The sequence below is a fragment of the Pongo pygmaeus genome, chromosome X (assembly GCF_028885625.2).
Source record: "Pongo pygmaeus isolate AG05252 chromosome X, NHGRI_mPonPyg2-v2.0_pri, whole genome shotgun sequence".
NCBI classification, from domain to species: Eukaryota; Metazoa; Chordata; class Mammalia; order Primates; family Hominidae; genus Pongo; species Pongo pygmaeus.
In genome coordinates, this window is record NC_072396.2 from 135,317,610 (window position 1) to 135,341,952 (window position 24,343).

General features: G+C 39.2%; 1 protein-coding gene across 9 annotated transcripts in view; it reads right to left on the reverse strand.

The window, feature by feature from the left end:
* Positions 1–23,707, reverse strand: part of ENOX2 (ecto-NOX disulfide-thiol exchanger 2) — a 278,132-nt gene extending 254,425 nt beyond the window's left edge. For 2 of the 9 annotated variants that reach the window (XM_054472151.2, XM_054472149.2), the window contains exons 1-2: positions 23,488–23,707; positions 22,118–22,165 (exon numbers count right to left, since the gene is read on the reverse strand). Coding sequence is in view for 2 of the 9 variants with exons in the window: in XM_063660714.1 (XP_063516784.1) it covers positions 7,684–7,705 (22 nt within the window). In the remaining 7 variants the exon portion in view is untranslated. Of the gene's footprint in view, positions 1–6,553; positions 6,710–7,683; positions 7,823–22,106; positions 22,166–23,487 lie in introns of those variants that run through there. The other 7 variants (XM_063660720.1, XM_054472150.2, XM_063660718.1 and 4 more) reach the window with 6 other exon arrangements.
* Positions 23,708–24,343: the final 636 nt, after the last annotated feature.

The following is a 24,343-nucleotide window of genomic DNA, read 5'->3' on the forward strand; positions in this document are numbered from 1 at the left end:
AGAGTGTATAAAGAATCTAAAGAAGGCTTTCTTTACAACCCCTTAGTCAGAAGCTCTCTTAAAACACATCCCAATTCCTGTTCAACAGACAGCTAGCACAGGAAGTGTTTTCTTTACATTCTCCCATTTTATGCAGATCTGGGATTTTTATGAGGGAACATCCTAGTACTGATAATCTCTCTTCTCTCTTCCCTTCTCCCTTTCTCTCCCTCCCTCCCTCCCTCCCATCTTATCTCTTCAACACCCATACCCACAGAGAAATAGAGTAAGAGAATAGGTAACCATTCACAATTATGTGTATAAGTAAAAAGCAACAGGAATGCAGGCTTTCTAAGAGCAGTGTTTCTGGAGACAGAGCTCTAGACAAGATAGTGGTATATATAGTCTCGGCTAAGAAGAACAACTTCTTTATCATTTATTGAGAGTACTAACAAGGATTAAATACAATAATTTATGTAAATATCTTAGCATAGTCCTATAGCATACCTTTAAAACATATTTCCCTTCTTCTCTACTCTGGTTTAAATTAGGAAGGATCCTGATCAGAGTGAACTTTTTTTACTGAAAGCAGAAATGACTGGTTTCCTAAACAAAGTAAAAATGTCACTGAAAATTGTAGATGTAGTCTGGGGGAAGGGAGAGGCAAGAGGTTAAAATTTTCCTTTAGATCCAAATGGGTTTTCTCTTTACACATTTCTCAAAACTGTAGCTGCGATACTGTCTCTTTAGTCCTCAAAACAAAAGAACCTATTTGCAGAGTGCTCCAGGGTGGCCCTGAGAGGCACTTTGAAACACCCGTTTTGAACTCCTCTAGGCAGTTCAGTGAGGTTGGATACAACAATGAATTCTGGGAGTGAGTTTGAATGGTACAAAAAAGCAGGGGAGGATGCCTGCTGTCCATTAAAAACAGAAAACAGAGCCAAAGAAAGTGAAGAATGGAAAGAGAAAGAAGGGAATTTCAGGATGTGCTAAAAATTTTAGCAATTGAAAAGTATACAAAGAACTGGGATCTAGGCAACAGAGGTCCGGGCAACAGAGGTCCAGCAGGCATAGTTACTTACTATACAGTTTCCATAGATAACAATAGTCAAGGACATTAATCTATCCATGTATTTTTTTTCCCAGTACTTTAGATTCTGATACTGGGTTCTTTTTAAAGCCACCAAGTACAACTAATATACTTGATGAACTCCACACAACAACAAAACATAAAAGGACCTACATTTATATCTCTTTATGTACAGACTACATTCCATTTCTGATCAAATTCTTCCAAAGTGTTAATGCTATTTTAAATAACAAAATAGTCCTGAAAGGAATATACTACTGGTTCAAAAAAGATTTATTCGAGGAAGAAATGGAAGCTGAAAAGTTGTGAGTCATGAGTGGCTAAGGGGTTGAGCAATCCAAAAGAAAATAGTGAAAGGGACTATGAGAGCTAACATGTATAAAAGTGTCTATGACATAAACATTGAAGGTAGGAGCTCTTCTGATTAACTCAACTTTCTTATCCCTAGCTCAGAAATCAAGACTTAACAGCCACCCCTCAACAGCAAGCCAATATGGAAAAACAGTACTGATGAGAAATGCAGAGTGCAGCTCGCATTTAAATTTAGTTGAGATCATAATTTGTCAAATCCCTTCTGAGGATAACTCACTTTAGGCCGTTTTTAAAATTTAAATTATCCATAAAAAGAAATGCTTGTCCTATATGTAAAAGGAAACAACATTCCAGTTTGATTTCCTGTTGATACAATTATCACTGTGGCCAACTAGACCTGTAAGAGAATTACTCCTTCTGGATAGCCAAACCTTCTTGAGCTGCACTGACGGTACTATATCCAGTAGCCACATGTGATTAGTTAAAATTTAATTAAACTTAATAAAACAAAAAAATTCAGTTCCTCAGTTGAAGTAGCCACGTTTCAATGCTCAATAGCCACATGTGGCTAGTGGACACTGTGTTAGATAGTAAAGATACAGAATACTTCATCATCTTACACAGTTCTATCAGGCAGCACTGGGTTAGATACCAGGAAGCTAAGACTTTCAGTGTTCGAACAAAATATTCAAACCATTTTCAGGATAGTTTTTCCACAATGTAATTAATATGAATATCCATAGAGAATACAGATCAGAATTTAGCATTTTTGCCTTTGAACAGTGGTTCTCAAAAGTCATTCATACAGAAGAATTATCTGGGGAGTTTGCTAAATGCAGATCACTCAGAGTGATTCAGTAGGTCTGGGATGGGGATTCAGAAATCTACATTTTACACATGTCTTAGGTAACGCTGTCACAGGTAATTCCTAAACCACATTTTGAGAAACACTGTGATTATGCATCAAAAATTCCAATTATCACTTTACATATACCGATTTCTTTTCTTGAATGGTATTAAATATGTGTACATAGGCAAGCCCTTATCGCTATACAAAAGTGCAAAATGTTCCACAAAGGCAAAAGACAGCTTTCAAAGTATAGTAGATCTGAGCGAGGATGAGTATAGAAAAAAAAATTAAGAAGGTACTTGCACTAGAAAAAAAAAAAACTTTTGAACAGAATATTCCAGAATACCTATGCAAAGCAGAAGCAATCTAGCCATTCAGCTTCAGAAACTCAGGCTTCGGAACAGCTCGGAACGTTTAGCTAGCAGAAGAGGAGAAAAACCTCTGGTGGTGCAGCTGCTGAAGGTCTGAACACTGCATGTGAGTGCTAACTGTGTGCAAGACACCAGGCTATGTGCTAAGAGACAAGTAAAATATGGTCATGACTTCAAGAACTCAATCTATTGGGGGAAGACAGACCAAAAATAAATATTAAACACGGTAGCAGGTACAATTTGAGTAGAACCTTAAATATTGAGCAGCTCTACGATTGCTGGAGATAAGGAAGGATGGCAATTGAAATTAGAGAACAGTATGGAAAGGCACAGGAGCTTGAAAATTTGGGGTGTACCTATGACCCAGAAGTGGTCTAGAGTGGCAGGTAAATAAGATATAGGGAGCGTTGTGTAGTGGGAGATAAGAGTGTAAGGGAATTCTGAGTGCCTGGGACAAGGCTATGGATGGCCCTGAATGTCTATTTGGAAAAAAATAAAAAGCAAAATCCTTTAGAGGATTTTTAAGGAGAGGAGTGATAGGATAAGATCTGCATTTAGGAAGAACATTCTAACAGTTAGGCATAAGATGGAGTCGGGAGAGAGTAGACACAGAGAAGATGTGCGATGTTTGGCCATTTGGCTGCATGGAATAAAAATTACACTTTGGCTGTCAATGTTTCTTGTTGCAAAAAGCTGAGAATGGAGAGAGAAGCAACAGATTATGAAAGAGATCTTAAAAGCAAAGCTGAAAATCTGAAGAAAGAACATGAGTAGTAGCAATGTTTAGAAATTCCTGGGGATGCAATGTTCCCCTTGACTTTGTCAGTAAAGACTACCAATGATGGGGGGTTGGAAAGAAAGTAAAAATTTTTAATAGTCTGGTCAGCAGACAGCTCTACACTGTCTAGGTCTTTTGAAGTCATGAACAATGGGATATCTGCTCCGGGTAGCACACAGGTGGGCAAACAGTTTCTTTAATAAAGAGCCCCTAAAGACATACAGCATATTCCACAGTGGTTAAGAGCATTGGCTCTGAAGACAAACTTGCCATCCAATATTGATTCTTGCTACTTAGTAATTGTGTGACATGGTAGGCCGGATACTTAAACTCTGTATCTGTTTTTCTAACCTGAAAATGGAAGTACTACTGTCTACCTTATGGCATTGTTGTGAGTGTTGATGAGTTCATACATATAAGGTATTTATAACATGATCTGGCACAGAGCAAGCTTTCAATATATGTTAGTTTTTTGTTTTGTTTTGTTTGTTTGTTTTTCTGAGACGGAGTTTCGCTCTTGTTGCCCAGGATGGAGTGCAATGGCATGGTCTCAGCTCACTGCAACCTCTGCCTCCCGAGTTCAAGCGATTCTCCTGCTGCAGGCTCCCAAGTAGCTGGGATTACAGGAACCCACCAACATGCCCGGCTAATTTTTCTATTTTTAGTAGAGACAGGGTTTTGCCACGTTGGCCACGCTCCTCTAAAACTGCCCTTCGTTCCTCTAAAAACTGCCCTCCATTCCTCTAAAACTGCCCTTCATTCCTTCATTCTAAAAACTGCCCTTCATTCCTCTAAAACACGCTCATAGGTGTACCAAAGAGGAAAATCCATCAGACGACTCAACTTCAGCTCCCTGAACAACCAGAACCTACAAATCTCCCTCTTGAATTTTTCTTGGCCTCAAACAAGACAGGGAAAAAGTAACTATTTTGTAGATGAAAGACTTTTTCTTTAGCCAATAAGAAAATGTCAATTCCTTTAAAAGCCCCAATAAATTCTTTTTCATTTATATTCAGAGTGCCTATTCCTAGAAAAAGGAACAGAGTGAGGGATGTTAGCCAGAGCTTCCAACTACACAGGACATTTGCCACCTGAAACCAAGTTTAATATGGAACTTCCAATTTCATGTCTAGTTTGCCCAGTTCTCCTTCCTCTAATCCTGATCTGTTCCCCGAAGTTCCCACCTGTATTTTTTAAGTGTCAAATTCATTTAAGTTTAAAGAATGATAAAAGGGCTTTATATCATCCTCCTTTCTTTTTTGCCAGAAGGAAATAATACGAGGACAGATTTACTTTAAGATATGTTAAAATATAAAGATATCATCTTAGATAAGGGTAAATTCCAATTACATGGTATCTGAGATAATATATTCATTACCATCTTAAAGTCTCATAAACAGATTATAACAATACTTGCTCTATCTCTGGCCCATTTTCTTATCAACATTCTCAAATGTTCATTGTCAAATGCTGAAGAAGAGTTGTCTATGGCGTGAACATCGAGTCATTAATCTAGTACATGGGACAGTCTCTAATAAATTCAGATATAAAAATGGCCCCTTCAAGAATGTTTACTGAAGGGGTCTTAAAGAAAGTTTTACCAGAGAGCTTGTATGAGCTATTCAAGTAGTTGGGTTCATTTGCTGAATTGATAATGTGGCTTTAAATAGTATTCCTTTCTTCAGTGGGACAAAAAGCATTTTTTCCCTTAAAACTAATTAATTTAAAATTGAGAAACCATTTGGAAATTTTAAAAGATAAGAATGCTGATCTATGAGAAAGAGAGAGAGAGAAAGAGAGACACAGAGACAGAGACAGACAGACAGAAAGAAAAGTGTGAACCTGAATTAGCTGTATATTTTTTCTGCTGATCTGGACAAAATACTGAAATTTCAAAAACATATAGCACTTCACATTCATAGCCAGTATATCTTAAAATACACATACTTTCATGGAAACAATCTTATAAGTTCATCCAGTACAACAATAAAAACAAACTAGCTCTTTTAGAAGAGAAAATACTCCATACTAACCTTTTGGAATAGACAACATTTTGCTTCCCCAAAATTTCACAAAGCTCTACTTTCATTCAGATTGTTGTACACATTAATCAAAACACTAGTGTTTCTTATACATCTGTAAAATTAATCTTGAAATCACACACATATTCAAATAAATGCTGGATTAAAAATAGTTTTGAAAACATCTCTAGCGTCCTATCCAAGAATACATTTTTTAGTAAATGACCAAATTTATCCTCCTTCTCTAGTAGCATAAGTCACATTTACCTGGCACCCATCAACTGAGAGGCAGCCTGATATCAGGGAGGAAAAAGCACAGATTTTTTAATCAGGTAATGTAACCTGTAAGTTTAGGCTGCACTTAGATGGAGACCTCAGGCCAGTTACTCATCCTGAGTCTCAGTTTTCTTACCTATAAAATGGAGATCATATCACTGACCTCACACTTACTGAGAATGAACTAAGAAAGTATATATTACTAAGACCTCACACTTACTAAAAATGAACTAAGAAAGTATATATTAAATCACTGTCTAATGTTTTATACCACATCCACTATGATTCAGTAACCAACAACTACACTAATATTGTAATTTTTAATAGAGTAAAACCATTAAGGAATTAAACATGTATTCGCTATTAGCATACAAATAAAATACAGTCATAAAAGCCACCTAGTTAGATTTGAAATTATTTATTAGGTCACTGTGGAATTGAGAGCTGGCAAAGAGATAATGTCGTTTTTAAAATGTAAACATTTTTATTAGCAGAGAGTTCTTCCCAGATACAGTAATTCCAGTAGCATAACAAAGTCCAGCATTTTTCATTGCCAGAAACTTAAACCAGTAACACTGGTCCATGAGAAAGCTCTATTTATTGAACAAAGCAATACTTTCCATATAAATCTATTTAATTTTATAGTGGAGAAAATAAGACAATCTCTGGTTTTAACCGTAAGAAAAAAGCCTCAACAACTTCTCACATTAAAATGTACACAGAAGGCTCTTCTAGAGTCAAGCATGCATTGGAGTATAGAGAAAACATCCAGCAAGCACAACTTTCCAACACTTAGCAGAACAAACCAACCAATACTCAAAGAAGAAACTGAAGCTATAAATTCAAATAAATGGGCTGCAGGGAGACTACACAAACCTGCTGTTGCTTTAATTGCAGACAATTCAATTCAGCAGCTGTTGGTCCAGGCACTAAGGTTCACTGTATGCTCTTCAACGTAACCTTGAAATATTGTCACTCACTCACTTCTCCACATCATCTGCATGCTGTCCAATTAATGAGGAGCGAAATCAACTGTCAAACCACGCATCAAAATAGAACATGATCTTTTAGCTGTTAAGCGTAGGAGCACAATATTTTAAGAATAATAAAGCAACAATGGAGATGAAAGTCCTTGGCAACAAATGATATTCAAACTTATCAAAACAACGTGGTTGTAGGAACTAAGCTTCTGTTCTGTGCAGCAAGAAAGTGAAACTTTCTCCGGGTTTTTCATTTGCAAGGGACCTTTCTATCTAACTGCTGTACAAGAAGCCTTTCAAAAAACATTCGCCCATACCTGATCAGAATCTTCTTCATTATTATGGACGATTATGTTTCTGAAAGCTTAAGAGAATACTTAAGAAACACTTTTGATCCAAGGATATTTTACAATACAGATGGTTTGGGGCTCGTATTTGTAGCTTTGCTGTTTCCAGCACTTTTTTTTTCTATCAGGAGAATAAACAAACAACAATAATACGTAATGTGCATCAACCTGAGTTCAGTAATGAAAAATAACTAAATTTACCAAACAGATGTGTCCTGGAATGCTTCCTGTTTGAAGTTTCCCTACTGTTAAGTATATCCCAAATCTATACAACCAATTAACAAATACAGGAGTTAATAAACTCAAGAGAAACATAACACACTAAGTGTTTAAAAATTGCTTTTTGCTTCCAAAGCACTGTCTTCTGTGCAAACACTCTAAGCTATATCACATACTACCAGTTGCAGACATAAGACTTGAGAAATTCAATACAAGAATACAGCAGAGAAGGGTGCACAATTAAGGGATTGGGACTACCAGTTTAACAGAAAACGCAGATTTTATACAGCAATCTGCTACAAACATTATAGCTGGGGGCAGGCATGTTTTATGCAGCTATTTTGTTTAGCTCATTAGAACCCTATTTGTCCTTCAGTACAGTTGAACTGAAGGAAAAATAAAAGAAAGAAATGCACTTTGAAACAAAGGGGAAATTCAGATAAAACAAAACATACTATACCTGTATATTGTACCAGGAACATTGTGACACTCTTCAGGAAACTGTTTCACGTTGTATCCTATCGTGAGTTATTCTCTCCTTACCCTCTTCTCTCCACAAGAAGAAAAGCCAAAGCACCCCAAACCCCCACTACACCCTATCCCTAACCCACCCACCCCATTGAGGAAAAAGAAAAATAGCTATAATTCAGCTTAGATACGACGCTTCTGTTTAGCTCAGCTCCAGCCAAGCAACTGAGCTTCGGCAACGGAGCATAGGGAGGAGGATTCTGATGCCAGTAGCACTTCCATCCACTTCACTTACACAAAAGCAGGCAGTGGAAAATCCAGGAGCCTTGAAGACAAGGGCTGGAACTGGCTTTTATGAATTGCTATTACTGCATGTGTCACCATCCATCTCCAATGACGGACACTTATAGGCTGAATTGGGAGTGGAGGGGGTGGGGTGGAGGAGGTTGGAGAGCAGGTGGAGAAGCAATTAGCAGTATGTTCATTGGAGAATTCGTTCGGGATTTCATACATCAGTGCCTAAAGAAACAGCATGCAGTTGACAAATCAGAACTTTACGATTTGCATGCCTTGGAAGAAATCTTAGCTCACAGCTCCAAACAAAATAATGTTTGCCCACTCTTATAGGGCACAGAAAGTCACCCCTTTGCTTTTTCTTTCCTCTGGCTACCCTTATTCTTGAGAAATCAACATTCAGAATGAATATTTGCTAATTTTCCCTAAAGAATTGTATTTTTAAAAGGCTGGAAGCAAAGGAAGTAAAAAGAAATTAAATTCTATTGAACATGACATCTCTTAACACAAAGGCAAGAAGCTAATTATTTTAAGGCAATTCTTCATCCCTAGTCCCATTCCCCAAGTGCAGCTTTCACACCTATAATCAGTGGATCACACAACTTTTGTCCACATATTTAACACTGAAAAACAAATCTATGTCTACTTAAAAATAGTTCAGTTAAAATGAAGGTGAAAAGCCAAGAGCTATGTGCAGGACCCACTTCATAGGTGACTTAAGAAAGCACTTTACATGTAAGTGCCTCAGTTTTACTCATCCGCTAAACTAAAGCTCATTTTTAGACTGATTTTAAAATTAATCACAAGTAGGAACAAAAAGGAGATAGTGTCTTTGGGAGGAAACATGATACAACCGAAGGAGCACTGGGGCTGGGTATCAGGAAACCTGGGTTCAGCTTCCAGTTCTACAACTTTCTAACTATGTGACTCTGGACAAGCCACTTAACTTCTCTGAGCCTAAGTTCCCTTTATTTGTTAACTGGAGATAATAGTACCTATCCTGACTGTCTCACAGGATTGCTGTGAAGAGCTAATGAGATAATAGGTATGAAAACCCTTTTGTAAATTGTAAAGGGCTATACAATTGTATGGGATTATTACTACCATGCCCTAAACAAATCTTGCCTTAATGATTGAAGTGAGGTACCTCTATCACATAAGGCAAATAAAAAGAAAGAACCAGTATAATTTCATGAAACACCGTTCAATTCTTACAATTTTTAAATTAGACGGAATCGCTGTTTGCTCTTAAAATTCTACAGCAGGGAACTTTTTTGAGAAAATTTTAAAATAATACATCAAAAGTTTATTAAAGAGACTGGAGCCCTCTAAATTCTCTCTTTCCTTTCTGGAAAGTCAGCCCATTTTTCTTCATATGGTCTAGCATTACGTCCCATCTAGAATGCAAACTACTAGATAATGAGCATCTCCTTTTGTTCAAGCTTTCTATTTGCCTGTTACATCCTCATTGCCCAGTGTGTTGGGGTAGGATTCAAGGTGATTAACTAAATCTAAATCCATAAGGTAAAAATCCAAAGTCATGCTTTATGAGGCTCCAAGCTGCCTTGATACTATATATACAGTGACCAGCTGGCTTCAGCTGGGACACAATTTTAGCACATGAAGTCCTGGGGTGGCCACACCTGGGGCACTAAATGATCCAGGCAATGTTTGGGGATCTTTGGTTCAGCCAAATCCCACATGTCCTGATTTCCATCTGTATGGTGGTTCCCAAGTGTGTGTTTGTCCACATGAACCAAATCTGAAGCAGCCAAAAGAAAGGTGGGGGATACAGCAGGGATATCAGATGTCAGCTCCTCTTGGCCCCATCCAGTGCTATCTGTGCCCTCAAACAAGTGCCCATCCTACTTCTTGTAAGAAGAAAGAAAACTTTTTCTAATTGCCCCTTTGAACGTCATTGCTACTACTGAAGATGCCAGTAAAATATATATCCAAAATCTATGTTAAACCAATTGGGAAAAGGATAATATTAATCACATAACAGGTAATTGGTAGTTAAGAGCAAGTGAGCTGCTGAAAGGGGGAAGGGGAGAAAAAGACAAGAGAGGAGGAGGGAAAAAGAGGGGAGGGGTAGAGAAAAGAGAAAATGAATCTAAAGTGAAAGCTTTCTAATTAGAAACATACTTGCTGAAATCATCCAAAGTCTCACCTACTATAATAAAAAGTGCTTGTCTTTTGAGGTATTGGGAGTGGCCCCCTAACCATCGAAGCTGCAATCCTAGCCTTCCAACTGCTTAGGGAAACAGTCAAGAGCCTGAAAAGGTACTGACAGCCCTAGCACCAGATCTCACTTTCTTCTGCCATTCGGAAAGTGAGGCAGGTGGGACACAATTCTCCAGAGGCCTCATCCCTGCTACCGTCCACCACAGCCTCACTGGCAGCATGGCTGCCCACTAAGGAAGGTGTCAGTCCAATTTCAGGTTCAGCAAAGGAGGCTTGCCTGAGACTTTAAAAACCACATTGGTAAGAAAGGAACAAAGGCTGTATTTCAGAATCGGACTGTTCTGCCTTTGGGCATTGCAACTAAACTCCACAAATTTAAGCTTGAAATTCATATTCCCCAAGTTCCTCAGAAGAGCCATTCAAAGTAAAGGGAAAGGACAGGAAAGATGATTTTTTTTTGTTAGCTTCTTTCTCACAGTCAAAAAATGAGGAACATGACTGACAGAGTGTCCCAAAAGGCAATGAGGTGGGAGGCAGTAGTTTCAACCCAGATTAGCAAGAAGGGCAATGAAAGCATCCTTATAAAAACAAACACGCACACCAAAAACCATTGCACTGTTTCCATTATCCTGATTTCAAGTTCCAGAATGTAAGCACTAATGGTTCCCTAAAGCACCCAAGCTCCTCCTCGGCAGCCGTCACCAAGCCTGACTGATTTTTTTCAAATGAATTTCCATCACTAGCCACCCCAGATACTGAGTATTTTTGTCAAAAACAAAAGTCCTAGTGGAAGATTTCAAAGAACTAAGAACTTGAACCAAACCATGAACTTAAACGGGAAGACACAACACTAATTTGCTAACTTCCAAACAAAACAGAAATTGTAACAGTTTGAAAGCAACAAAAACTAGCAAGCTGATTTGAACCAGAACAAAGTTTCATGTTTTCTGAATCGATCAAACTTGCACCAAACCCTGAGAGTCTAATCAGCTCAAGCTCCTGCAAACAACACACAGCAAGGCTTGGTTTCACCTGTCTGGAAGCTGACAAGGGAACCACAAAATGAACACTGGATAAGGAGTCAGAAGAACTGACGTCTCCTGATTTTCTTCACTGTTTGATCTTGGTCAAGTCACTTCTACTCTCTTAGCCTCAGCTTGCTTGCCATGAAATGGCCAGGCTGGGATTGCCAATATCCTAGTTTTAATAGTCTATGCCAACTGTGGAATTTAGTCTAGTGATGAAATAGATAAAGTCACAATTTAGCCTTAATCTGCAGGAGGCAGAGAGATGGACCACCCCAACTCTCTTAAGGATTCATGTTTCTAGCTTATTTTGAAATATACTTGGCTGGGCATGGTGGCTCACACCAATAATCCTAGCACTTTGGGAGGCCCAGGTGGGAGGATCACTTAACCTCAGGAGTTCAAGACCAGCCTGGGCAAGAGAGTGAGATCCCACCTCTTAAATAAATAAATAAATAAAATTTTAAAAAGTGTTTTTTTTAAAGAAATACACTTCATTTAAGAGTTGGTAACTGTCCTTGTTCAGCCTCAGAAATAACCTAATATACTTTTTCAGAATGTCTCTCCTCAAAAAAAAGTTTCAGGAATAGTTTGTTTTCCTCAAGTGAAAGTTACAGATGAGTTGTCTGGTCCAATAAAAGGAAAAGGAAAGAAATGACAGTGTTCTAGTATAGGCTGAGCCCCTATTGCATGTCAGACATGGCAAATTTTACATAATTTTCTTAACCAATTTTCACAATACAATGCTATATGGTTTTTTTTTGTTTTTTGTTTTTGTTTTTGTTTTTTTGAGAAAGGGTCTTGCTCTGTCACGCAGGCTGGAATGCAGTGACACAATCATAGTTCACTGTAACCTTGAACTCCTCGGCTCAAGTAATCCTCCTATAGTAGACACTTTTATCCTCACTTTATAGGCAAGGAAACTAAGGCTTACTGATGCTAAGTGACTTGCTTACAGTACTTGACTGGTACTGGGATTCGAACTCAGGCAATTTGAATCCATTACTATAACAATATCTTAAGAATTAAAGGAATAGTTCTTAATTCACTGATTCAATTGGGCTTGCTTAGTGAATAAATTACATGCTGATTCAAAACAGTGAAAGTAAATTTCCTTGCATTTATACTGGGTTGACATTTTTTTAAATTTCATTTTACAGTTTGGCATAACGGTTAGGACTACTGGGCTCTGGAGTCAGGCAGACCTGAATTTCTTGAATTCTGTCTTATGGACAAGATAGTTAACTATGCTGTGTCTCAAGTTCTCTTATCTGAAAAATGGGGAGGAAGTAGTCCCTACCTTGTCAGGCTGTTGGAAAGTGTCAGTGAACTGATAGCATCTCGCATAGTACTTGACACAAAATGACAACTCAGTAAAGACCGATGAAAGCTATCCTTGTATTCATAGCAATACAAGAAAGGAAAGGTTATAAAGGAAAACGAAACTGGGATTCACTGAATTTAAGTGCTCTTTGGTTATAGCACAGATATAGTTTGGAAGGTTTTCAGTGGTCTACATACATTCTCCAAAACTAACTTGCATCTTATGGTAAATCAGCATATTCATGAAGCAACATGAATACACTAATTGGGGTTTCCTAAAGAGTAGCAAGGAAACTTGTCATGTGCTCTGCTTAGCAGCAGTTGTCCTTAGTTTCCTGGAACCCATCCTTTTAAAGAAAAAGCTCGGAAGTAGCAGACTACTGCTGGAAGTACCAGGCAGGTGGAGACATCCTGCTTCCCCGCAATTCTTCAAGCCCTGGCTTCTTTCCCATTCACCTGTGGCCCTCTTCTCAGATTCCCTCTGTCCTTCCCCAGTTTATTCTGGTTTTATCGTGATTCTTCCTCTGGCACTAGCTCTGTTTCTGCTCATTAGCATCAAGTGGTGTCTATGGAATGTGTGCCTTGCACGACACTAGGTGAAATAGAAAGTCATCCAAGAGTTAATGAAAAACACATGTGATCCATGGCCAAACAGATCTAAGATACACAGGTAGACTAGAGTTTTGGCAAAACAGTAAATGCAGGTATAATGCAGGATGACTTGGTTGATTTCAGAGCACAAAAGAGTTTGTTCATCTAGTTAATGATATGCGTACTGAAAAATTTTTAAAAACTGTACTAATGTCTGCCACTTAATCTGAAAGGCATAAAGGAATGGATAGATTAATAGGTGAAAAAGCAAATGCAACAAAATGTTCATTATAGAATCTAAATGTTGAGTATCTGGGTGTTCACTGTACAATTCTTTTAACTTTTCTCTGTATTTGAATATTTTCACAATAAAAGGTTGAGAAAAAGGAGAGGGGGAAAGGGGTATGGCTTATTCAACCACAAGTGTTTCAGAACAAAATAATTATAATTATATAGAAAAGTATAAAGCAAATAGGGCAAAATAATAACAATTGGTGAATCTGAGCAAATGGTATATAAGAATTCTTACATGATGCTTGCAATTTTTCTATATTTAAAAGTACTTCAAACTAGAAAGTTAAAAGATAATTTGTTGAGCACCAACCTCTTTTATCTAGTGTCTCAGTTGCCATTTTCAGTAGTGAGGGCATTAGGTTAATAGTAGAGATATTGGAAACAATGGTGGAAGGGTGGGGAAAAATAACAGTCACAGATATATCTTGGGGGCCTACTATATGCAAGACACTGTGCTAGGCACTCTGGGGAATTCAAAGAAGTAAAAAATACAGTCCATTCCCTGAGTGGACTCCCACTGTAAGTAACGGAGTGCCAAAGCAGTGTCTGAAAGGGTAACTGGCTGGAGCAGAGTTCTGTAAGACAGAAGTATAAAGATTAGAAAGGTAGGCTGGAGCCAGATTGGAGACAGTACTAAAGGTCAGGCTGAAGAGTTTGAACTTCATCCTATGGATAATGGGAAGCCATTTACAGTATCTGAGTCAGGGAAAGAACATGATCTAAAACTGACTGGCTAGATGGTACAATTTGTTTGGGCACAGGTACCTTCAACATGCATTTGTTTTATATTCATGTACATCTGGTACGTCTATCCACTTCCCATATCTGGATGTGACGTATAAGGATTTCCAACATGCTGGTTGCTGCTTATTTTTCAAACAGCCACTTCCTGACATCTCTTCGGCCTTTCCTTTTTCCTCCCCCAAATCCCAAGGGCAGCTGACCAGCACGTGCCTCATCCCTGCTGACTCAGCAAGCAATAAATACGCCTCATAGAATGCTTTTGAAATGAAGCTGCTGTGCTTCAAAACTGATTTCTTTCCTTCATGATAATCAAACCTCAATTACTGCTGGAATCACTGATTTGAGTTGGAAAGAATGAATATTCATCTAAGTAACATGTGAAGGAGTGCAGGAAGTTATGTCCTCTGTACAGAAGGAAACAATTGTTCAAAGTGATCTCTGTATATGGAAAGAAACCCTAGCAGAGATGGCATTGCTGAATAGTGGCAAATGATTAGGGTAAAACCTCTCAAAGACTGCCAAATTAGAAAGTGGACTTTATAATCCTTTGGATATATACCCAGTAATGGGATTGCTTGGGTCAAATGGTATTTCTGGTTCTAGATCCTTGACCATGGCACATGTATACCTATGTAACAAACCTGCACGTTCTGCACAGTATCCTAGAACTTAAATTTAAAAAAAAAGAAAATTTCCTGATGTCTATGATTGTATTGTAGCTATATATGGAATATCCTTTTTTTCTGGTAGAAGATTCAAATAAAATATTCAGAAATGATGAAGCATCATGTTAAAATTTTATTCTCAAATGGTTATTTTAATATTCTTTATACCATTCTTTCAACTTTTCTCTAAATTGAAAGTATTTCAAAATAAAAATAATAAAATTTAAAAAAAGAAAGTGGACTTTCAGTTTTTCCCCCCATGAAGTCCATCCTCCAGTGCAATCATGTTACTCCCCCCATTTAAAACCCTGTGTTCACCCATCCCTACATATAGGACAATGGCCATACTTCTTAGCAAGCTGACTTACTTCACCCAACCAGCCACAGGATACCTTTCCAGACTCTTATCCTGTCCCCCTTTCCCACGCTTTCAGTGGTTCACACACAATATCTTACCTTTTTCTGAACTATGCAGTTTTACACATTTGACTGCCTTGCATGTGTTGATGGTCCCTCTGCCTGGAATCCTTGCCCATCACCTCTTTGTCCACATAGAGACTAGGCAATGCCCCTCATCCTTTATGATTCAGCACAGTTAGACTCTTGATCTCTTAAGTTGTCTACCCCCAGCTGTAATTCCCTCCTCCATATTCCCAGAACACCTTCTCTCTCTTTTGGGTGCCTTTCACATCAGAATATGATCACTGGTTTGAGTGTCTATCTCCCCTATTAGACTGTGAGCTCCTTAAGGGCAGGGATTACATCACATCAAATTCATTATTATAGTCCTGGTGTTTAGCATAGGGTCTGGTCCTGTATATATGCTGAAATGTCTATTGAATGAATGAGTTTGAACATCAAGTACTCCTTGAAGTCAAACTCAGCATCTCTTGAAAGGTGAAAATTAGAATGGTATGTGACCAGAGTAATCCTGGTGAAGTATGTTTGAGGACCTGACTGAAGAAAAGCTGATAGGAGGACACCTTATGGGGGCTTATTGTGGGGCAGTTTCTATCCCAGGAAACTCTTATTAGCAGTTGTTGCTGGCTAAAAATGAAGAGCAGCTGGAGCAGATGACAAGGGCCCTTACTGGGGATTTCTCCATCCTTATCTTTCACAGTTCACCACTAAAGCAATGTTGTTCTCTGAAGTAACATTTTCCATAGTGTCTCAATTCTCCTGAATGACTGCCATATTCATTTGTGCTCTGCCTACCGAGGCATTTGGACCAGCTTTGTTAAAGTGTGGTCACTGAAAGCTCTTCGATTCTTCTATTCACCTACCATTATTATGCCAAAGAACAATGTTTTGTGAGTAAGAGACCAATGAAAAACAGAGCACCAGAAAGGGGAGGGAAGCAGAGCTAATAAAAACTTTTTTCTCCTCCTAGATTGCCAATGTATTTCACCATGTTTCCATCCTACAGTGTTTTATACTATGTATCAGTAAAGGCAAAAAAAGGAAAATTAAGACTTCAGCAAAACTTTACACTTTGTAGGCAAGAAAAAAAGGAAGCAACACTGAGGGATAGAACATAAATCTTTAGACATATGATCAGTAGCCATTTCTGAAAAGTACACATTTGGGCTGTTTTAAACAAATAGCAAAAAGCAATTAGGTCTTTCTGACTAAACTGAGGTGTATGCTGATTTCTTTTTTTTTACTAAGTCTGTTTTGATCTTCAAAAATGTCAAACTGGTAAACACTTTACTTTTTTGCACATATAAATCTAAGAGCCAAGCCTAGCTTGAGGAAGATTTAAGAGACATAAAATTTGTCTGAGGTGTCTGCCAAATCTCTGCAGCAGAGACAGAAACCCTGGAAAAGCTGACACAATCATAACTCTCACATCACCAGCAGGCTTGTGCAGGGCTGGGAAGCACAGAAAGTCACTGTTCCTTCTCTCATACTGTTTGTAAACAGAGAAGCAGATCATTTGCTTATCAGCTATCTGGTAGCTCATTTTTGCCTAGCTAGCCCACCGAGAAAAAAAAAAAAAAACACATCCCCATGGGTACATATCCCAATTTTCAGCTGGGTGAATTTTCATTTATAAGATGGGCCCGCTTGTTAAAATTTTTCTCTTTTATTTGCTCTTGAATTCTCTTACTCTTGTGTGCTTGGTTGCTCTCTCTGTCCCTTGTTCTTTCTCTTTTTATTCAGAAGGCATTAAAAGGGGTATTTATGAGTATTTAGTGCAGTGCCTAATGGAGTGCTTTCACATAGTAAGCCTACAATAATTCATCGAATGAAGTGAAATCCTATCTGTAATTTCTACGTTCAAATTATTTGATCATGTAGCAGGAAAACTATAGATTTTTTTTCCTGGAGTATTTAAAAGTAACAATTCCTTATAAAGAAATATTTTATTCAGATGACTCATGCTTAGGACTTCCGTCCCTTAGAAATCATCCATTTTTGCACAATGGGTATTATTTGTAAGGAAAATGAAGGGAAGACTACACTTCAGGATCCTGAATGACCACTGATACATTATTGTAGAGAAAATCAGATATCCTATATACACTCGATTGTATGTCGTATGGTAATCCACTACATATGTCTAAAATCACTTAACAATGCAAGAATATAGTGCACACATGGGCTGCATTCTGTAAGTAGGATTAACTATTGAATTCAACCAAGATCTTCCCTGGGGATAGACTGCTGGAAAATACATCTACATGACATTTAAAAAAATAAATTAACCAATGACATCGGCTCCCATGAGACACATTGTTTCTTGTACATTCAATTCTATCACAGTTTTCTGTAGCTCTCTGCTGACATCCCCATCCCAAATGACACAGAATTTCAAAAAATAAAGAAAAACAGAGCAACTGGAGCTATTCCATCTCTCCTGTATGAAGTGTTATGTACACAAAGGAAAGATTTCTGTACATGAGCACAATGTGAACCACGACAGGGTGAGATCATGTCAGTTGGCTGTTCTTGTTATGCTGTGGTCACATATAACTTCCCCAAGGGAGTGTACAAAGCCTGTTTTCTTCCTGACAAGGACCAGCAGGGATTGCTGGAAAATACAGAAAACAGAGTTATGGCAGGAGGTTTTAAATTTTCTCTTCAAAAATGCCCTTTATTATGATAACTTTTCTTCTCACTTTGATGTATTAGTTTTTCTCATCTGTAAAATAGGAATAACTATTTTATGTGTTTAATATTTTTGCTCTGAGAATTAAATACCAGTAGATTGCCTGGCATAAAATAGCTAATCCATAGAGTCCACATCAACATTGGCTAACATTAATTAAATACCTATTATGTGCCTGCCACTGGCCAAAGACCCCCCAAAAAAGTAAATCACAGAAGGAAAACCTAATACTAGAGGAGCAAGCAGGGAGCTGATTTTCAAAGCTTTTATCAGGCAGTCTAAGAAGTCTGGATATTACTCTGAAGACAATGGACAGCCTTTGAACTATTTCATATAGAGGCCAGATGGTTTTAGATTTGTGATTTACAAAAATCATTCTGTCAGCATTGGTAAAGAGTAGACTAGAAGGGAACCAGGCTGGAAGCAGCAGTAATCCAGGCTAGAAGTGATGCATGTGTGTTGGGGGGTGGAAGGTATGCCCCAAAGTAAGACAATAGTGGACACCGGGAAAACATTTTAAAATAACTTTTTTTTTTCTTTTGAGACAGAGTCTCACTCTGTCTCCCAGGCTGGAGTGTAGTGGTGCCATCTTGGCTCACTGCAACCTCCGCCCCCTGGGTTGAAGCAAGTCTCCTGCCTCAGCCTCCCGAGTAGCTGGGATTACAGGCACATGCCATCATGCCCGGCTAATTTTTGTATTTTTAGTAGAGACGGGGTTTCCCCATGTTGGCCAGCCTGGTCTCAAACTCCTGACCTCAGGTGATCCGCCTGCCTTGGCCTCCCAAAGTGCTGGGATTACAGGTGTAAGCCACTGTGCCTGGTCAAAATAACTTTTAAAAAATTAACAAATATACTGTAGATTAGAAAATAAAAATATGCAAAAGGTTAAAAGTAGAAGTCATATGCAATCTTACTACTTGCAGCAAACCCGTTAATATTTTTTTGTGTGTTTACCATTACAGGATTTTTCCTATATGCCTACACAGATGTACGTGTGCGTGTGTGTGTGTGCGTGTTTGTGTGTGTGTTATGTATATGTTTTTAAACTGGCATCTGTCACTCTGTACTGAGAGTTTTATGATGTGAATTTTCTCTTAATATATCAAAAACAATTTTCCACATCATTAAATATTGTTTGGTAAAATCAACTTACAAGGCTACTTAGTAATCCATTCTATAAATGTACCACAATTGATTTCATTCAAACCCCTAGTATTGTACATTTAAGATGTTCTTTTTTTCTTTTTTTTTTTTTTTTTTTTTTTTTGCTATTAGTATAAACAACTCTGGGATAGATGTCCTGAGTATTAAATTTTTGGAAACATCATGATTGTTTCCTCAGCATAGAGCTCTAGAAGTTGAAGTGGTAGGTTAAAAGCTGTATTCCATTAAGGTTTCTGATACATATTGACGAATTGCTCTCCAGAAGAGCTGTATCAAATTATAGTCCCAGCAGCAGAGTCTATGAGTAGGAGATGAACTTGAGAGTGATGTCAAGGACACAGCGCACTGGACTTGGGCGGGTAGAAGGAATAATGTTTCCTGGCAAGGTATCAGGGCAGGAGGAAGGTGAACTCTGTCAAGAGCAGCAAAGTAATGGGCAGGGCTAAGGAATAGGTGTCTGGATAGGTAAATGATAGGAAAGAAAAAGGTAAGATAACCAGGAGAGAGTGAAGAAAAGAGGGAAAAAGTAGGTCTTTCGTGAAATTATGGGCACTTTAATTTACTGCTTTCTTCAGCAAAAGTAGCAAACGTAGCAAACAGCTAGTCTTTTCATAGCATTTGGCACTCTGTGCTACCAAGGTCCCCAGTTATATTCATGCAAATCTGTTTATCAATTCTTTTCACCCAATAACCATTTATTAGGTGACTACCATGTGTCAAGTGCTCTTCTGGATGCTATGGGTATGGAGATGAATGAAACCTGGTCCCTGCCCTCAAGGAGTTCACAGTCTAGTGGGGAACACAGAAACATCCACAGACCGACACCCTACAGTGTGGTACAGGCTAGGACACAGGTAAGTAAGTGCAGGGTCCTGTGGAAGCCAGAGGCCTAACATTGCTTTGTGCGTGCATTCATGTATGTTGGGCAAGGGCTGTCGGGAAGGCTTCACAGAGGTGTTGACATATGAGCTGAGTCTTAAAGGCTGAGGAATTTCTTGCATGCCTAAGGGTCACACATCATAGTCATATTCCTAATCAGTGCCTTGAATATTTGTGCTACTGCTCTCAAGGACACTGAGTAAGGTGGGAAGGATGTTTGTGTGTAATCCAAATCCACTTGAGTGGCAACTATAGCTTCCATTGTAATCTTAATGAACATAGAAACATAGCATGTTTTGGCAATATTATTGCTCACCATAGAATATAAATTACAAGAGGCAAGGGGGGCATGCAGACTTTTAAAACGATTCTGGTAACATTGACATAATAATATTAACATCCACCAAGTCCTAATAATTTTACCTCCTAAATGTTTCTCGAATCTGTTCCCTCCTCTCACGTCACTACTCTTGGGTCTTTATTGTCTCTCTGTGGAACAGAGTAGCAGCCTCATCATATCTACCTCCACAGTATCCTTCCCACTGTCATTGTCCTTAAAGTAAAAATCTGATCGTGGTGCTCTTCTAAAACATGTTAATGGTTTCTTATGGCCTACAAGCAGCACTACCCAAATTTCAGTCATGAGTATTACTTAGTGATTTTTACCATATTCACATACAATGTGTACTATTATTACTTAATATTTGTCCTTAAATGAACTGAAAACTGGTTCACTTTCTATTTTTATGAAGTAAAATCCAAAGTAATCTTAGATGTGATGGCTTAGTTCAGTTTTATGTTTTTTAAGACATATTTGAACATGTAACTAGTAAAATTAAAATGTTTGTGGGAGCACAATGTAACTATCACTGGCAGATGCCCCACGTTTTGAGAACCACTGACCTATGGGGGCGCATTCCAACTTATGATTGCAATCAAGGTTCTTCACAAATTAGCCCCAACCTCTTTCCAGACTCTTCTCCTACCCATTACACTTTCCTTTTCCTCAACTATCTGCACTCCAGCCATGCTGAATTCTTCCACGTTGAATGAACATGCCCTACTCTTATACAGCCACACATCTTTCACAGACTGACTCCTCTATCTGAAATGCCTCCCCTCTACTCCTTCCCTGCCTGGGGCAAATTCACTATTCTTCAAGACCTATCTCATGTCACCTCCTCATGGAAGCCTTCTCCCTGAGTCTCCCTTACAGTGAGTCACACCTTCCTTTATCCCTCCGTAGCACTTTGTACCTGTCTCTGTTATACTACACACTACAGTATCTCAGAACTGTGGGCATCCAGCTCCCCAACTAGACCCCAGGAAGCGTTCACATCTTGTACTTCATTGTTTCTCCAATACTTCACGTGGGCAGAGGTCACGAAACAGATCTAGTATCCCGGGTAACTTTTTAAAATGCTAAAATAAAATACATCCAAAGTACTATCAAGGTCCAAATAGCTTAGAGGTATGATATATGTTATAAAGAGAATCATCTAATTCAGAAATAGCCGTACTGACTATGGTTTTGGCAGACACAATTAGCTACAGCTGCAATGACAGTTAATTTGGTTATGGCACCTACTTTACAGCAAATACATTCTGACACAGAAATTTTAAGTGAATCATTTGGGTTTTGGCCAGGATGATCAACTATACCTATCTCTCCTTACCACAACTGGAAAGTCAAGAACAAGAATGAACATTGGGAGCAGCAAACCATGTTGAACAGAGTATGGGCTTTGGAGTCAGAAATCTGTACACCCAAACCTCAACTCAACTTATAATCTATGTGACTTTAAGTAGGTTGTTTAACTTCTGTGCATTTTAGTGTTTTCTTCTAGAAAAAGAAACAGGAATAATAGTACCTACTTCATAACACTCTTAAGATAATGCAACAAAGTATTTATGATGATGACTAGGACATTATGTGGGTTCAATAAATAGCAGTCATTATTGTCACCCAATGAGATGACTACAGTTCAGATAATGTGATGCACGGGGACAGCAAATGCATTTCTTAAGAAAATAAATTGATGTCTCTAGGCTTTAAAGTTGACAGCTATAGACTGTAGCTAAGAATAGCTACAAACAAAACATCTGCAAGACAAGCTTCTTCTTGGATTTAAACTCACACCTGGAACATACCATCACACTTCTTTGTGTTCTCCAAGAATTGATCTCAAATCAGGTTCCCTAGGATGAAAAGAAAAATCATCCAATCTTAATTTTTGCCTTCAATTTTATTTGATACAGAATAATATCCAAACTATGTGTATGTTTCAAAGTATCATGTTATTATGACCCCAAGCTTCTCCACCCTATTTATTTCCCAGTATATTTGTGCTGATATCTTTTATTCCAATCAGGCAAGTCCACCTATCTCACAGTGCTCTCTCTTCTGTTTACCCTTCTCAAAGTCTTCTCAAAGTCCAATCTCAGTAGCAGGAAGCATTTTCTCCCTCCTTTTTGACAACTTCAAATCCCCTGTACTCTGCTGGAGCCCAAATTAAAATTCACCTCCTTCACAAAGCCTGAAAGCCGGATGAGGGCTTCAGCACTTCCCGGGTTAGGCTTGAACTTCCATAGATGAACTCACCACCCCCATCAGTATGCTCTTCCACTGACCCCCTTAGCGTTTTTTGCACGCGTTTGTAATAATACAATGATTAATACGGTCTGTTTCACACGGTCTACTTTATTCTGTAGAATAAAGTTGTGCCCCCTAAATGTTTGTCAACATTAGTGCTATCAGTCCTTGCTGGAAACCCCTAAAGCGCTGGGTTTTTATAACCAGTCTAACTTGCCTTTTACTCTCACCAGAACCCTGCACTGAACCTTAAACACACATTTCTCAAAAGCAAGATTCCTTCCCTCTTTTGCTTCCCATCCCTTCTAGAAATTGAGGGGAAACTCTTCCCACTTCAAAGACCTGGTGGGGAAAGTGACAGGTGGCTGAGGGGCCAGTAAAGAGATGGCGATCAATTAAGGAGGCAAAAAGAGAAAGTTTGAAAAAAAGTCACGCCCTGAGCGTGGCAAGGAATTCCCATGCGCCAAAGAAAATGGGGAGTGTAGCGCAGGGAGGGTTATGTGCCCAAATCTGAAATACAAATTGAGGGAAAAGAGGAAAGAGATCACCCAATTCCTGCGGTAAGAATTAGAGTCCAGTCACCGCCTAGGCAAAACCCTGGACGCAAACACCAACTTCGGATCTCTGAGGAGGCACAGTGCCAGGGGCGGGGGGCGGCGTCGTGGGAAAAAAAAAGGGCAGGCGAGTTGGACCAAAAAAAAAAAAAAAAAAAAGAGCAAAGACAGCGCGCTCCCGGGCTCAAGAGAACTGGCGCCTAGAGCTCAAAAGCCCACCCCCGACTCCCAGTCCCGATACCCCCTCCCCTGCAGAGGCGGAGCTGGGTGGAGTTAGGCGCTGAGGACCGCGGCCCCGGAAGCACCCTCCTCCCTAGGCCCCCTCAGTCCCACAGTCCCCAGCCACGGCCACTGGGGCTTTCTGCCTCTCTGACCTCCAGCTCCCCGGCTACCGAAGCGCTAGTCCTTATACAGCCGCGGAAAATCGGCCCGGCGCGGCAGCTCCTGGGCTCGTAGTGCCCTCGCGGCGCCCCACGCCGCACCACTCTCTTCCGAAATGCCCGCCTCGCGCTTCCAGGCCTAGACCCGGCACTCTGGCCCAAGGCTGGACTCTCACCCACAGGGTGCCCACTGCGGCGTCTCCTATTGGCTACTGGTCACCGGGGAAGCCGGGGGCCCAAGCCCATGGCTTCATGGGAAATGTAGTTTGAGGTCGCTGGAGGCTGTTCTTCCTGGGGGTATCCCGTGTTGACATTGGCAGAGAGACGCAAGTGAGGACCGAGAATTATGGGAGATGGAGTCGCGGGACACTTATTTCTCTATACGCACAATTCTTCCCCTCCCCTTCCGATTGTCTCCAGCGTTCAGACGGGGAAGGGTATTCTGGGTATTGTAGTTTGGAGCGCACCGTCTAGAGAATCTCTCTTGGGGTTATGGGTTTGTGCTTGTGGGGACAGACGAAGGCTCTAGATTTATTTTCATGTCGGTTAAGCTCTTAGGATTTTGCGGGAAGCACTTTCTATCGTGATTTGAAATTGTTACTGAGTTTTAAGTGTTTTTCAAAAGATGATGTTTATTCTTTGATGAGCTTAGAATTTTAATTGAGAGTTATAGTCCTTTAAAATTGTTAAAGTGTGTTCTTTGTGAACCACCTGCATTAAACTCACTTGAAAGGTATGGAAGAATGCATATATATATTTTTAATTGGAAATTATAGTTCCCCCTAGAAACAGTGTCATAAATAGGCATAGAAATGTGATCTACACTAGCCCAGAAGAAGCCTATTTAATC